General features: G+C 38.1%; 1 protein-coding gene across 4 annotated transcripts in view; it reads left to right on the forward strand.

Moving 5' to 3' along the window:
• PLXNB2 (plexin B2) overlaps positions 1–14,878 on the forward strand; it is a 265,806-nt gene that overhangs the window by 234,818 nt on the left and 16,110 nt on the right. For all 4 annotated transcript variants that reach the window (XM_033011456.2, XM_042793496.1, XM_042793495.1 and 1 more), the window contains 11 exons: positions 1,517–1,744; positions 2,225–2,401; positions 2,863–3,002; positions 4,063–4,163; positions 6,442–6,671; positions 7,669–7,850; positions 8,626–8,692; positions 8,800–8,946; positions 12,219–12,375; positions 13,347–13,447; positions 14,385–14,469. In XM_033011456.2, coding sequence (XP_032867347.1) covers positions 1,517–1,744; positions 2,225–2,401; positions 2,863–3,002; positions 4,063–4,163; positions 6,442–6,671; positions 7,669–7,850; positions 8,626–8,692; positions 8,800–8,946; positions 12,219–12,375; positions 13,347–13,447; positions 14,385–14,469 — 1,615 coding nt within the window. The remainder of the gene's footprint in view (positions 1–1,516; positions 1,745–2,224; positions 2,402–2,862; positions 3,003–4,062; positions 4,164–6,441; positions 6,672–7,668; positions 7,851–8,625; positions 8,693–8,799; positions 8,947–12,218; positions 12,376–13,346; positions 13,448–14,384; positions 14,470–14,878) is intronic.

The following is a 14,878-nucleotide window of genomic DNA, read 5'->3' on the forward strand; positions in this document are numbered from 1 at the left end:
TTAAAATTATTTTTATTCACTATGAATAAGTATAGAAGAATTAAGTCTTGAGTGGTAAAGTGGATGTATTTCATAATTTGAAAGGGTTTATTTTTTCTTTATCTTTCTCCTTCTTCTCTACCTGCAAGCTTTAGAGATTTGCCTGAAACAGGACCCAAATCCAGACAATGCTGAGTACTCAGTTTTGCAAAGTCAGTGCCTTTTATTTTCTCACACCACAATGAACCGAGTCTTCTTTTCTTTCTTGCTTCATGAATATTCCACCTATAGCATGTTCACAAAAAGCTGTGAAAAAAAACATTAAAAAAAACCCCACACAACTCTTCTTAACATCTCATATTAAGAACTTACATTACCGATTGTCTCAATTTGCCACTCTTGTAATGAAGATCACAATTTAATGCAGTGATTGAGGACTTAAAAGTGATCTTTCAGTAAGAATGTTACAAGACTTTTTCTAAGGCTGGCTCTTCAATTTAAGAGTGTCTTGCAATCCATGTAGCATTGGTAACGTGCATGTCTTGTAGTATATGCATGATTCAACTTTCAGAGTATACCAAAGCCATCTGGATTTGGGTCCATAGAACCCTATCCTTAAAGAATTTTAAGAGGAAAACTGCCCACATTTCTTAGGCCATAAACTGCGAGATGTAATTATCTTGAAACCTTAACTCCCAGGTCAATCTTAAAGTCTTATTTAGCATTCTTGACAATGTTTCTCAACATTTCTTACCCCTCTTCTTATGTATGCACAGCATCTTCTCAGCACTTTAGCTTAAGGCACCATTGCATACAGCACACATTTTTGGTTAAGACTAGAAACTTTTCTAATGCTGCTTATATGGCCTTATCAGAAATGTGGGGGAGAAGTTATCAAATTGCATTTCTCAAAGTGAGAAACTGAGGTGGTGATAGAAGCATTGTTGAGGGTTCCTGTCAGCGTTTTTGGCTCTGGTTGATGTTACTGAATGACTGAAGGAGCTTCTAGAATAAAAACATTTGTGTAATTGGAGATGGAGGACAGGTTAACTGAGTTGTTATGTTGAGTAGTTGATTGATAATTGGTAAATTTTATTCCAAATTTTCACTTTGTGATTGGATTGAATTGCAGGAAGTATTTTACAATGTCAGTAGAAAACAGTCTAGCTGAGATATTAATGGTACAGAAGATGATCTGGCTTAAAGCTGCCATGCTAACCTCTTAATCTTAGAGCAATTTAATGATAGCAGCCCGGTGTGGTCCAGAGTCACAGAATTTGGAGAGGATGGAAACTGACCTGTAGCCTAAGCTTTTTCTTCAAGCAGCTGCTAGAACATTGTGAATTGACACTTTATTCCCATCAACAAATTTGTTTAATTTTCTTTTTGGAAAATACCACATACTATGCTATTTCTGCTGTAGGGAGAGGATATAAATCCAGTGGGTTTATTTCTACAGTCTAAAGTTATCAACAGTTATGTACAAGAACGAATCAAACTGTAAAAATGCATATTCTTCTTGTCTTGTTTCTTACAGTTTGTTGGAAAGCTTGTTACGAGACTCAATGAAACCACGGTGGTTTTTTCTTCCCCACCAATACTGGAAGATCCAGAAAACTACAACATTACCACTATTATTTTAATGGATCATTATCATTTAGTTGTAAAAAATGAGAGCCACTCCTTTGCCTATGTTGCAGACCCAACATTTGAAAACTTCACAGATGGCATCAAAAAACAAGTCAACAAACTTATTAATGCAAAGGTAAACTTGTCAAGAGATGGTGGCTGATCATTTTGTCCTTGAACAGTATATGGAATTTTTCCTTCCTTCCTCAAACCCTTAACACCTGTTTGGTACCACATCCAAAATGCTTGGTAGAGTCCCTTACCTCTGCTAGATGATGAACATTATCAGTTCCCCTTTCCTCCCCTCTCCACTTCTCAGAGACAGTTGCTGTATTTTTAACCATAATTTGGGTTTCCCGGGGATGCCTCCTCCTGCTGAGCCTGGCATTGCGAAATGCCCTCTGCTGTAGAGCTCCCAAGGACTAGAGGCGACATCTCTTCTTGCACCAGGAAGTAAAGGAGAGGAATTGCATAATTGCCAACCACCTGCTTTTCTGTATGCTGCAGTGCAAATCACATCTGCTGCTAAAAATTATCCAAATGGAAAGTTGCAACTCAGAGCTTCTTGTCTCCCAAGATTTTGAGATGATGACTTAGCCTTGTATTTTCTGTTTAGGGCAGTAACCTGAACAAAGCCATGACAATAGATGAGGCCCAGGCTTTTGTGGGTGATGAGCCTTGCAACATAAAAACACTAACTGAAACGGACTTATACTGTGAGCCACCAGAAGTACAGCCTCAACCAAAGAAACGTCAGAAGAGAGATACCATCAATAACCTTCCTGAATTCATTGTAGGTTATCTTTTCAATAGAATTAATATCATATGTAAGTGACACTGATACAGTGCTTCTCCATTGAAGTAATTTGTTCTCCAAAGTTGTTGCAGTACCATGAAGAAACTCCTTGCAGTTCTTTCTTCCTCCAGCTTCTGCAAGCTGTCTAGAAGACGTCACACGTAAAGAGCGGTCCCAAGCTGCCAAATGCCTTCTACCTTCATTACATAGGAATGTAGAATTGCAGCTAGAACGGCTGGGGATTTTTCTTCCTCTGCTAAGCAAAATAAAATTACTTCAAGGAATAAAGTGCTAGTGACCTAAATTCAGTATAAAATATTCAGAAATGTTTCCTTTGTTTGGTAGTTTGAGCTAGAAATTCACTTAGTGAGAATTACTAAGAATTTAGAGTGCAACTGAGAAGTGAATCGCTGTCCATTTGCACTTTTTGAGACAAATGCCTGTGCTTATCTAACTAGGTGAAATTTGGACTCCGGGAATGGATCCTTGGAAGGGTAGAATATGATACACGTGTGAGTGACATCCCACTGAATCTTATCTTGCCACTGGTACTTATTCCTATGATAGTAATCATCATCACTTCTATCATCTGTTACAGGTAAGTTCCTTTAATTAGGTGGTTTTGTTGTCCTAAAGCTTTCACGGTACTACCTGACTGTTTCAGCTCAGTCTACAGAAATTATCTTCATCTTTTTTATGAGCTTCAGAGTTAAGAAAGGCAGTTACAGCTGGAAATATGTATAAGCACAAAATTATTCGTCTCACGCACGCCAAATTCCTTGGTGTCAGTCAGCCCAGTCCATCCTTTATACATAAGCACAACAATTGGTCCCAGACTTGCCAAGCGCACAACTGCAGACCGAGTTGCACACATACATCCTTGAAATGGCAGCTAAAGTGCCTCTTGTGAAGGAGATAACTGACTCTCTATACATATCCATCAGCATTTATGCTGCCTCAGTCAGCACTGTAGGTCTGAGCTGGATAGATTTGGCTAAGGGGTCATTTTGGCCTTTCCAGCTGAGATAAATATTACCCACACACAAATTACATGATTAATGGTGAAATTCATGCTTCACAAAGGGCCAGAACAATGTCTTTATTTCACTTAAGACATACTTAGACCAATTTTAAGGTTAGTAATGAGGGCCTCATACTGTCCTTCAGGAGGGGGAGGATTTCACTTTTATGGTATGTATCAATATAGCTGAAGCAATGCTGAAATATGTGCTATACAGCATCAATGCTCTCATGGACCTCCTGCAACATTCTTAGCTCAGTCCCAGACACACTCCTGGGTGGCTCAGAGTCAGTGTGGGACATGTTGCAAGCAGTCTTTGTTCAGTACGTACAAGTTGAGTTTTTGTATTTCATATGTAATTGAAAGCATTTGTAGCTACTGCTTATTGGATTTTAAATCGCTGGCCCAAGTGTGCTTTGAAGTAGCAGGCCCATAATGATGCCAGGTTGATTTACACAGAATGAAGACTTGGTCCACTGTTGCTGTTCTCCTCCATTCTCTTTCTGCTGCCAGTGTTTAAAAAGAAATCAAAACCAGGAAAATTCTCCAGTCATTTGTCTTCCCACTCAGAGCTGTTGCAAAGTATTTACTTCTACAGTTTGTAACTTTTTAAAAATCTTACCTCTATTCCATAAAGACGCAAGAGCCAACAAGCAGAACGAGAGTATGAAAAAATTAAATCACAACTTGAAGGCCTGGAGGAGAGTGTCAGAGACCGATGCAAAAAGGAATTCACAGGTATGACAGATATTTGCACTTCTGTCGGTCCTCTTGAGCAATCAGATGATGGGCTGGAGCACTGGTTCGAGCTTGATAAAACTGTCTTCTGGGAACAAATAATTAGTAGATCTTAGTAGTCTTGATTACTGACATTGACATACAGCAGATATTTTGCTATTATATATGAAAGCCATAAATAATTAAAAATTTGAGCTGAGGTTATTAAGGGAAATTAATAGTTTTAGTCTAAAGGAAGCACAAAGTTAGCAGTTGGGAAATAGAAACTAGTTGAGATTGGGGTTACTTACAGCCATTAATGTGAGCGGCTGTTGATACGGAGGTAAGAATGTTTTATAGTGTCTAACCATGCACTTAGTATTTAGCACAATGGCTGTATGGGCCAAGTATGCACATTAGAAACTGTTTTCTGAGGTGCAAAATTTATTTGCAGCAATCAGCATACAAAGGGATAAATTGGCAAGCTCACAAGAAAGAAGTAGCATTTTGCCCTGTTTGTCGTGGGAAAACCTTAAGCTTGATTTGAGGAGCTAGCTAATTGTTCTATGTAAATGTAGAAGCATCATCCCAGGAAAGGCAGCGGGAGGTATGAAGGCTCAGCATTTCTACGTGTTGAAATACTCATTGCAACGCTTAAATTAGGCATTTGAGTGCAAACATTGCAAATATTGGCCTAAATGATTACCATGAAATGTCACCTCATTATCTGAATTATACTTGCTGTTGAGCCATGTTGAAACAGTCTCTGCTAAAAAAAACTCCATGTTTTCTTTCTGAAGAGAAATAGATTATTTCATATTGACAATGGCTAAAAAGCAGGATTGAATTAAACAGCAATTTCAGGTTGGAGTTTGAAATTGATTTAAGGAGCTTAGCGTATCTCAAAAGATTTTGGTCATGCTGGAAGCCTATCCCAGTCTTGTTTTTTTGGCATTTCTGGAACAGGATGTTCTATTCTTCTACCAGCTTGCTTTCTCTGGAAAACTGACTTCTTTCAGCTTCTGGACACAAACCAGAAGCAAAAGTTTGAATCAAAGAACTATTCCTAAGTGGGCTTCATTTCAAACTGCATTTTGAACTTTAAGACGATCAATCAAAGTTAACAGCCCTCCCTCTCACCACCTCTCCCATGGAACTGCAGACCCGTTTCTGAAAGGAGAAGGTACCTTTCTCTTGGTGACACTCCTAGTAGGGGGCTACAGACTCCTGCTGCTTGTTGGGTTGAAGGTTTCAACTCTGCTCCACCAAGAACAAACACTGGGGAAGTAGAATGCATATCCAAGGAGTAATCCAGTTCCTAAACTGCATCCACCTTGGCTGACAGTAAAATGAAGCACTGAAGTCAAAACACATTCTGGAACCACACTGGGAAACTAATATCAATAGCACAAAGTGCAGTCTAAAATACATGGGACCAAAGATAGCCAAGGAAATGGACATCAGCGAGCAGGCACAAATACCACAAAGCTGGAAACCACAAGATTCTTTCTTCCTCAGTTTTGCTGAATCCTATAAAACAAAGAAATAAATGGATGAATAAGAGCAGTGAAATTGCTGAGCAGTAGGTCACTATATTAATTAACGTGGTATTCTGGTCAATCGGCAATATTGGGTAATTGGAAAGCCTTCAGCTAGAATAGCTGCTCCAAAGGATGATTACCTAATTTTTGTCCCTTTTAAGAACTTCAGAGCTTTTGAGTCCCACAGAAATGTTTCTATCAATTTCAATGAACTATTTAACCTTCTTCCTTCCTTCCATCCCCTTCCTTCCAATTAAATTAGCATGCTTTACACTTTAAACCTTGCTTTCCTTGATTGCTATGTGTTTTTAAAAGAACGTTTTATATTACATTTTTAAAAGAACATTTATATTACAACCTAGACTCAAAGGGAATAGAATGTGCACTGGCGAAAGAAAAAAAAAAAAAAAAAGAAAACAGTACTGTGGTGTCTTTGTTTGGCTTTGTGCTACAATCCTACATTCATATATATGAACTCACCCAGATGTCCATTAAGGCCCTTTTTGGGATAGGCAGCAAGGCAGCAACAAGGAAACCATCTGTGCTAAGGGCAGTTATCCTCATGTCACCATAGGATTAGCTGCAGTTGTAGTTAACAGGATAATTGGTAAAAATAGCAAGAGAAAATGTGAGATGAAATAAAGTTTTTGGTGTTGAGTTGCTTTTTCTCTATTACAAGGCACCCAAAGAGATCATGTTGCCTAAAAAAACTGCAGGCTTTTTTTAAATGAACCTTTAAACTGTATTGCATATTCCAGATCTAATGATAGAGATGGAGGATCAGACAAATGATATCAATGAAGCTGGAATTCCAGTACTGGACTACAAAACCTACACGGACAGAGTCTTCTTCTTGCCCTCCAAAGATGGAGAGAAAGACGTGATGATTACGGGGAAGCTGGATATTCCTGAGGCCAGGCGACAGACTGTGGAGCAGGCTTTGAACCAGTTCTCCAACCTCCTCAATAGCAAATCATTTCTCATTAATGTGAGTACTGCAGTAGATTTGCCTTATCTCTTAGCTAGGCATACCTGTGTGTGCAAGAAAGTAGGTTTGCACGCACAACTGAGCCAAAGTTATTAAAAATAAGTGACTTTCATACATTTCTGGTTCCACGGGAACTGCTGCAGATATGTGGCATCACAGCCAGAGCTTCCTGGTGGGGCAGAGAGGCAAGATCATATTTCTGTGCCAGGTCACGTCGTATGGAGTTAGTCAACATTGCAGTGGCTGTAGGAAAACAGATATTACCCAAACTGGCATAAAAACTGCCATTACAAGTTTGTTTTAGCCTTTTAAGAAACATGATCAGAGAATGCTGATTCTGTGCTGGTTCATCACAGGAGTCACCTGCGGGCAGCCATCTGCTGGATCTCTGTCCCAGAGAGGCAAGGCTCCTCAAGTGGCCTATTCATCAAGATTGATGAGTGCTCACAGCAGCTCTGAAGAGACTTCTAATTGCTCACTCGCAAAAACTGAGGCTGATTGTCAGACACCTAAATATAGATTTCAGCTTCTAACTTTTTCTCCTTTTTTAAATGAGGCTCCAGTGCTGAGCTAGTTAATGGTAGCATTACAGTTTATGGCAGATGAAAGTGCATTCCCAGGTGTACTTAGATTAGTGTCTTTGTAATTTGACGTGAAAGGACTGGGAATTTGGGGGAAGGGGGAGTTGATTTTCTCTTTTAGAAAATTGTCACAGAGCACCTTTTTTCATTTAATTAAAGTATCCTTTTTAGATTAGGCTTCAGTTGAAGGACATGAGCATTGCTTGGGTTAGTCCAGTACACTGCGTGTGTATCTAAAAACAAATTACAGGCAATAATTTCTTATAAGTAGTTTCTTCAAACTTCTGAAAACTTTTCCATTCTATGCTTCAGATATCAATATTAAAACAATATTACTTGTCTTCTTAGTGCAGACAAATGTTGAGGTTCTTCAGAAACCTGTCATCTGATTTGATTTTACATTTGTTTTGTTTCAGTTTATTCACACGCTGGAAAACCAAAGGGAGTTCTCTGCTCGAGCTAAAGTGTATTTTGCATCTTTACTGACAGTTGCTTTACATGGAAAACTAGAATACTATACTGACATCATGAGGACGCTGTTCTTAGAACTGATGGAACAATATGTTGTGGCCAAAAACCCAAAGCTGATGCTAAGAAGGTTTGAATGATTGTCATATTTTCTGTAGTTCTCTGGTTTCCTGTAAATGTATTTCTTTTGCATTGTGACTGTATTAAAATGCCCACTGTCTGTGAAAGCCAGAAATAGCCTGGTCCAAGCATATTAGGAAGACAAGCTCACCCAGAATAGCTGTGGAAGACACAGGCAGAACTGCTGGCAACAGATTTCCTTATTCAAATACTGTAGTGCAGAATCTGCATCAAGACTACTGAAACGTCTACCTTCAAAATACAATACCGAACATTTAATTTAAATTTTAATCTAATTTTATTCCAAATGATCTAGCATTTATGCCACACATCATCTCCATAATGAGCACACATAATCAGCTTGCACTGTGCATTCAGTGAGGGCTTGCTTTAGTGTTTTTAACCCTGTCATTATCCCAAATAAATTGCAAAAGACCTTGCTCTATGTATGTTGTAACTTTGTAATCTGTAGGTTATTTCCCAGTAACCACACAACTGGGTTAATATTTTAGCTCTTATAGCGTAGACCCAATTTAAGATTTTGCATAAAGGATGTGTGCTTTTCAGTAGTGAGCTGAAGTTACTCAGGAACGATGAGCAATACAAAGCACTTATCCTAAAGCAAGTACATGCTCTCAAGACTCTATAGGGAAATCATTGCATTAGGAGAGTGCATGCAGTTAAGCATGTAAAAATATTATATTTCAAGCAGGCAGTGTTTTTCTTTAAAACTTTGTTATTACGTACCCTTACCATACTTGAGGTTGTTTGGTTTTTTTTTTCAGATCTGAAACGGTTGTTGAGAGAATGTTGTCTAACTGGATGTCTATTTGTTTATATCAGTACCTCAAGGTAAGAGTTGAAGTCTGTTGCCTGTGGGGTTTTCTTATCAATAATACTTGAACATGCTGCATTGAGTCTATCTTTTGGGTTTGCTTTATTTCATTTCATTTAAACAGGACAATGCCGGGGAGCCTCTTTATAAGTTGTTCAAGGCTATCAAACACCAGGTAGAAAAAGGCCCAGTGGATGCTGTACTGAAGAAAGCCAAGTACACACTGAATGACACAGGCTTACTGGGAGATGATGTAGAGTATACGCAGTTGGTAAGTGGAGCATGATTAATGTATTACAAAATCTTTTTTTTCCTTTACAATTAAGTTCTGTAGTGTTAAGTTTGTACATTCTTTTCTGGACTACTGTGATCTGCATAGAAATTCTGGTCATGGGTGGGACTGTCAATAGTTTGACCAGAGCAAGCCTCCAAGCAGGAAAATAGGATTTTAAAGTACCTTCTAAGCGTTAAATCCAAGACCTGCTAATGTGGAATTTCAGTAAATCCCTTTCATAATTTTCAAAGTCTGTCTGAACAGTGGTCAGGGTGTTTGGCTCCTTCTCTTTTCCCATCCAAATTAACTGGCAATTGATTTTTGCCTAATTCTTGCACTAACATACATTTGAAGTTCAGGTTGTCTTTCTTCCTTGTGATTGCTGCTTGTTAGCATATCAAACATCACTTTAGAGATCGTTTTATTTGTATACCAGGATGAGTCCTGTGAGATGGCTCTGCAATCTCCAAAACACTTTATAAACCTTTTTCTGCAGTTGTTCCTGTGTGAGTCAATCTCTCCTGAATGTGGGCAGCCCAACTGGCATTGAAAGGAGTTTATTTCCACCTAAGAAAATAATACCCTACAGTGATGAGGGGAAGCTGCCTCTACAGGCATTTCTGGAGACCCATGTTAGATGTTTCAAGTGGAAGGAAGTGGACATCCCTGCCTCAGGAATTCCCCATCCAAGCTCCACCACCCCCTGAATCTGATCACCAGTGCCATGGTCCAATTCTGTTACAAATTCTGCTTTGACTTAATTCTGTTCAGTGCCACAAATTTCCAATGCTTTTTCAACCAGACTCCAGGACATGGTTTCACTGTCTTTTTAAAAAAATGAAGCAGCCTACTCTTAAGCTGTTTAGGGAACCTAAATTCTAGTTTTACTCTTTCTGACAGTCTTTCTGGTTTTCTTCATGATACAATGTAATGAATATCAAAGATGCACAGACTCTCCTTCAAAGACCAACACAGGATTTTTTTTCTGTCACTGACTTCTCTTTTATTGACACGTTAGGAGCCATTTGTGGTTGTCTCCAACTGACAGAGATGCAGTGACATATCTGCAGTGTGGAAAGAGAAAGTTAATAAAAAGCTTTATTAAGTCCTAGTAAAAAAAAAATCACCATTTTGTGTATTCTGAAGGGATGCTGCTGGGAGGGCCGATGTGAGGGGATTGTTGTAGGACTTTCACTCACAGAGTCACTAGACTGTGACCTAGACTGCCTGGAAGAAAAGGGTGTGCTGGGCAAGAAGACATATTTTAAGTTCAATTGGTATTTTGGGGATTAGTTGAGTTGTCATTTTCATATCTGAGCTGAAAATGCCACCCATAGAAACCACACTGACTGTCAATGCTGGTTATATTTTCTCTTGTGTATAGAGAACAAAATTTGCTTGCAGTGTACATCGTGTAGAACTTAATGGCAATAATTCTTTATTCAGTCTGTTTCTTTTCACAAAAAAAAAGCCAATGCCTGTCATTAAGCTAAATGAATGCAGTGTGAAAGCAGAAAATTTGTGTATGCAATCAGATGTGGGCACAACAAGCATACTGGCCAAATATTAAACATTATAACATTGTACAGTAGCAGTATTTGGTCCAGATTTACAGATTTCCCATCAAAGAAAGATTTTATGTGTGTGCATGCATGGAGAATGATGAGATATATGTGTGTGATAAAAGATTACGGAGTGGGTTGCTATTGCTATAAATTATTGGGATCTTTAGCATGATGACATTGTTGTAGTAGCTGTGAACAGTTAGGGAGCTTTTGTGCACCGAGGCAGGTGAAAGCATGAGTTAATCTGTTCATTTCTGCCTGAAAGTGAGACACAGTGGGAAAGTACAGTATAGAGCAGTTGTCTGTTCTCCAATTGTTCTTATTTAAAAGATGAATCTGTTTTGCATCACTGGTTACACTGACATGCTGCATACTGAACCAGCAGCAAAATCATGTCTAATTACCATAAAGCTAATAGGAAAAGGAAGGTGAAATCTCATGATTAGTTTGAGAGCTCTGTCAAGGGACAGTGCAATCATGTTTAATTTGACTGCCGTATGGTGCAGCTTTTCTTCACTGTTTAAAAATACCAGCCATGCAAGTTTATTTCTGAGGTTTGAGATGATAAATTCAGGCATTATGGTTGGCAGGACCGTATGTATCTGAGAGCTGCAATGCTTCAGATGTGTCTGGCTTCCAAAGCTACCTGAGTGGCAAAAGATCCATGAGAGCTCTGAGCTGTTGTACTGATTCAGCTAGTGAAAGAGGCTTTTGATTTTGGTGGTTTTTTTCCTTCTGGAGAGGTTTCCTGGCCATTGTTTTCTCATTTGCTTTTTTCTGTATTAAAACTGGCATTTATATAGTGGAGCTACTTTAAAAAACATCACTCTAGATTTAGCAAATTACAGGCTTTCAAGAAATTCCCTTTAATATTAAAAAAAAACCAAACATGTCAATACTATCAGAAAACAGTAATAGTTTAGAACTAGCATAAACTACTTAGGTATATTTATGGGAGCTATTATATTTATTGTGACAACAGTAAACAATAAATGAAGTCTTCAGACACCAAAGATGATATAAATGGGTTTTGTATATACATATATATGTGCGTGTGCACGTAGGTGTGTATTTCAATATATATATGATGACCAGCTGGTCACATGTGGTAAAGTTATGGGAGCTGAACAAGTGACTGCTCGTCAGTTGAGCTGTCTTAAATCATCATCTGTACAGACCTAGTCTGCTCAACTTGAGAAGTAAAACCACAGCTATGAAGACAGCGTAAAGGAAGGGAAAAACACACAGTGTTCTAGGAGTTCAGCAAAGGGCAGCTCAAGTGATTATTGAGAACTCATTAAGCTTGGGCACTGCATTACTTATGCTATTCTATGTTCCAGGTTATCAGGTTATATGAAAAGCATGTAAACAGTCAGTGGTTCAGCTGCTTTGTTCTTGTTTGTCCCTCTTTAACAAATTCCCAAGACTCATTAATAGTAGCATATTAGGCATGAGTAAATCTATTCTGCATATTTTCTGTTTTGTCATAGTAGGAGGAATCAGCTGGAATTTGTGATAGCAGGTTGGCTGCATAACACCGAAGGATCCCTCAAATAATCCATATTCCCATTGCAAATACTGTGCAACAGTCATTGCATAGTAAATTTTAGATATCGTTTCTATTTAAATTGCCCAGAAAAACAGATACAGAGGTAATTCAGCACTGATTTGTCCTATTAACAATGTACCTTATTTTTTTTACAGACAGTAAATGTGTATGTGCAAGATGGAGGAACTGATTCCATACCTGTGAAAGTGCTGAACTGTGATACTATATCACAAGTAAAGGAAAAGATAATAGACCAAGTCTATCGAAATCTGCCATGTTCTCAGTGGCCAAAAGCTGAGAGTGTAGTTCTTGGTAAGTAGCTACTTGTGATACAATATTGAGCAGTGTGAATTTGTATTTTCCCAAAAAATGTCTATAAAAATAATTTTTTTTAAAAAAAGTTGAATACATGTTCAGCTGGATTCAGAAATACAGCATTTTTCAGCAATCTTAATATGCATTAAAAATTAATGCTTTCTTACAGAGTTCTTTTCCCTGATGCTTAAAGTTTTGGTGTACTGTCATTAGTGTGCAAAGAGCCTGTTAATGACTGTTAACACAAATGTATTCATGTCTGACAGAGTCAGTATCTCAGGTACTAATTAATGTGATAGTGACAGCATGGACAATTAACTGATGGAGAAGTAATGATGCAACTTCAGAAACTGGTGCTGATTTTGACTTGCCTTTATGATGGTTATTCAAATGATTGATAAGTTACAGGAGCTGCACTTTTAGGAGATGATGAGCCACCCAGCCTCTGAAAATCATCCTCCTTGAAGGCTTTCAAAATTGCTGTTCTATTCCTGAGAAAAAAAAATGACATAACTTAAAAGGCCTAATAATCTCATAATAAAGGCTCCAATTAATAGTTTTGCAGTATCTTCATTACTGACTTAATCTGAAAGTAGATGATGCAATCGTTGCTCTTCAGAAAATCCTGGTAAATTCCCTAAAAACGCCTTATCTAGTTCGTACAAAGTCCTGCTCTATTTTGGACTGATAGCAGTTCTTAAATATATTTGTAGTATTCTGTGCAAAGGAATTTAACTTTTTGTGGAAAACAATCAGAAGTCATATGCATGGTTAGGAGTAGTTCATGCAATCTTCTGTAATAAAGACCAAGTTATTAAGCAATAAAAACCACATCGTGGCATGTGCCAAATTACTTCTTTTAATGTTGCACAATGTGTCAGTGGGTCTCTAAACTTAAACATTCTTGGAGTAGTTATTTTTGCACATGGTTAAAAACTGGTTTTTTTCTCATTTTAATTATCCTTTAGAGTGGCGTCCAGGTTCTACTGCACAGATCCTCTCAGACTTGGATTTAACATCCCAAAGAGATGGCAGATGGAAACGTATCAACACACTAATGCATTATAATGTAAGGAGGTTTCAGAGCAGTTGTTCGCATCTGTTAACTGTTCTCTAGTAATAAATAAAATCTTTATTTGTTTTTAGAGAAACTTCTGTGCTACTAAAGAATAAAAATAAAATATATTAAAAAAAAAAACCAAACAAACAAACAAAAAAAAACATAGCTCTGGGTCTGGGCAGCAAAAGCTTAGAAGCATGAAAAGCTAGGTCTATACATATTGCTTAAACATCTTACCAAAACCACATCACCTAAATACCAGCACTTTGGTTTTCTCATCACTGCAGTGCCCAAATCCAAATTCCCCTTTGAACATTCAAAAGCCCATTTTGCTAGGTCTCATATTCATCTCTTCTTTTCTCTACCACTTCCTACCCCTGAGAATTGTCTTTGTCCTTGCTCTGCTGCTAAATAGATTTTGGGTTGGTCTGGTTTGTTCAGCAGCCCTTTCAGGAGAGCAGATGCTGATGTTTTTGTACTGTCTGGTTTAGGTTTCATACTGTGCACTCTACCAAGCACTTGCAATCCACTTATCTTCCCTTTGTATACCATTATTACTTTCTAACAACAGATATCCTGATTCAGAAAGATAGAAGTTAGTTAGTTTTCCTCCAGAAAACAGGCAGGTCTGATTCATCATGATAAACTCCATTTTTGTACAAAGGGCAGTCACACCGGATTAAGGAACCACTTAAAGTCTTGGAAATGTTTCTAGCATTTTCAGTAATGTTAGAGGAGATGTTGATGGGATCTGTTATTAAAGGAGGGGGTGGGAGCCTATTATGAATTGCAGAGCCAGTTGCCCAAGAAGCCTTTGAAGGGCAGCATTAATCATAGGTCTAGATTCCCTGCAAAAAATTACAGAAACCATAGTTTAGGTTTTAAGAAAGACATTCAGTAGTGCATACTTCTTTCAAATAACATCCCTGTGTTTGTATTTTCAAAGGTCCGAGATGGTGCCACACTTATCTTATCAAAAATGGGAATTTCCCAACAGCCAGAGGATAATCAGCAAGATGTTCCAGGTGAAAGTGAGTATCTTGTGGATTCCCTGCCTCCCAAAATGACTAGAAGTTAAAACCCACACAGAGAGAGTGACACTGCTGTCTTGATCTTGTTTATCGAGCATGTCTGTGGAGCTAGATATTCCCCACCAGACTATATAGGGCTTACTTGTTGTGTGTTACCCACTGTACACTTGCAATGGTTTTCTTTGTCCTCATTATAAAAGCCTTAAATAATGGGGCTTTAACTATAATAGCTGTGAGTCTATACCCTGTCTTAACAGAACGCACTCTTAGCAAACATTTCCTTGCGGTTTTTGTTTCTTAATCCCAATACATCTATAGTGAAACCTTATGTTTCATCTTTCCAAGGCTTTATCTCTTTTTCTCATTCCTTCTTCCTTTACTTACTTTCCTTTCCAAATTTCTCCCACTT

This window comes from Tyto alba, unplaced genomic scaffold (genome assembly GCF_018691265.1).
Source record: "Tyto alba isolate M040663 unplaced genomic scaffold, T.alba_DEE_v4.0 Super-Scaffold_2, whole genome shotgun sequence".
NCBI lineage: Eukaryota > Metazoa > Chordata > Aves > Strigiformes > Tytonidae > Tyto > Tyto alba.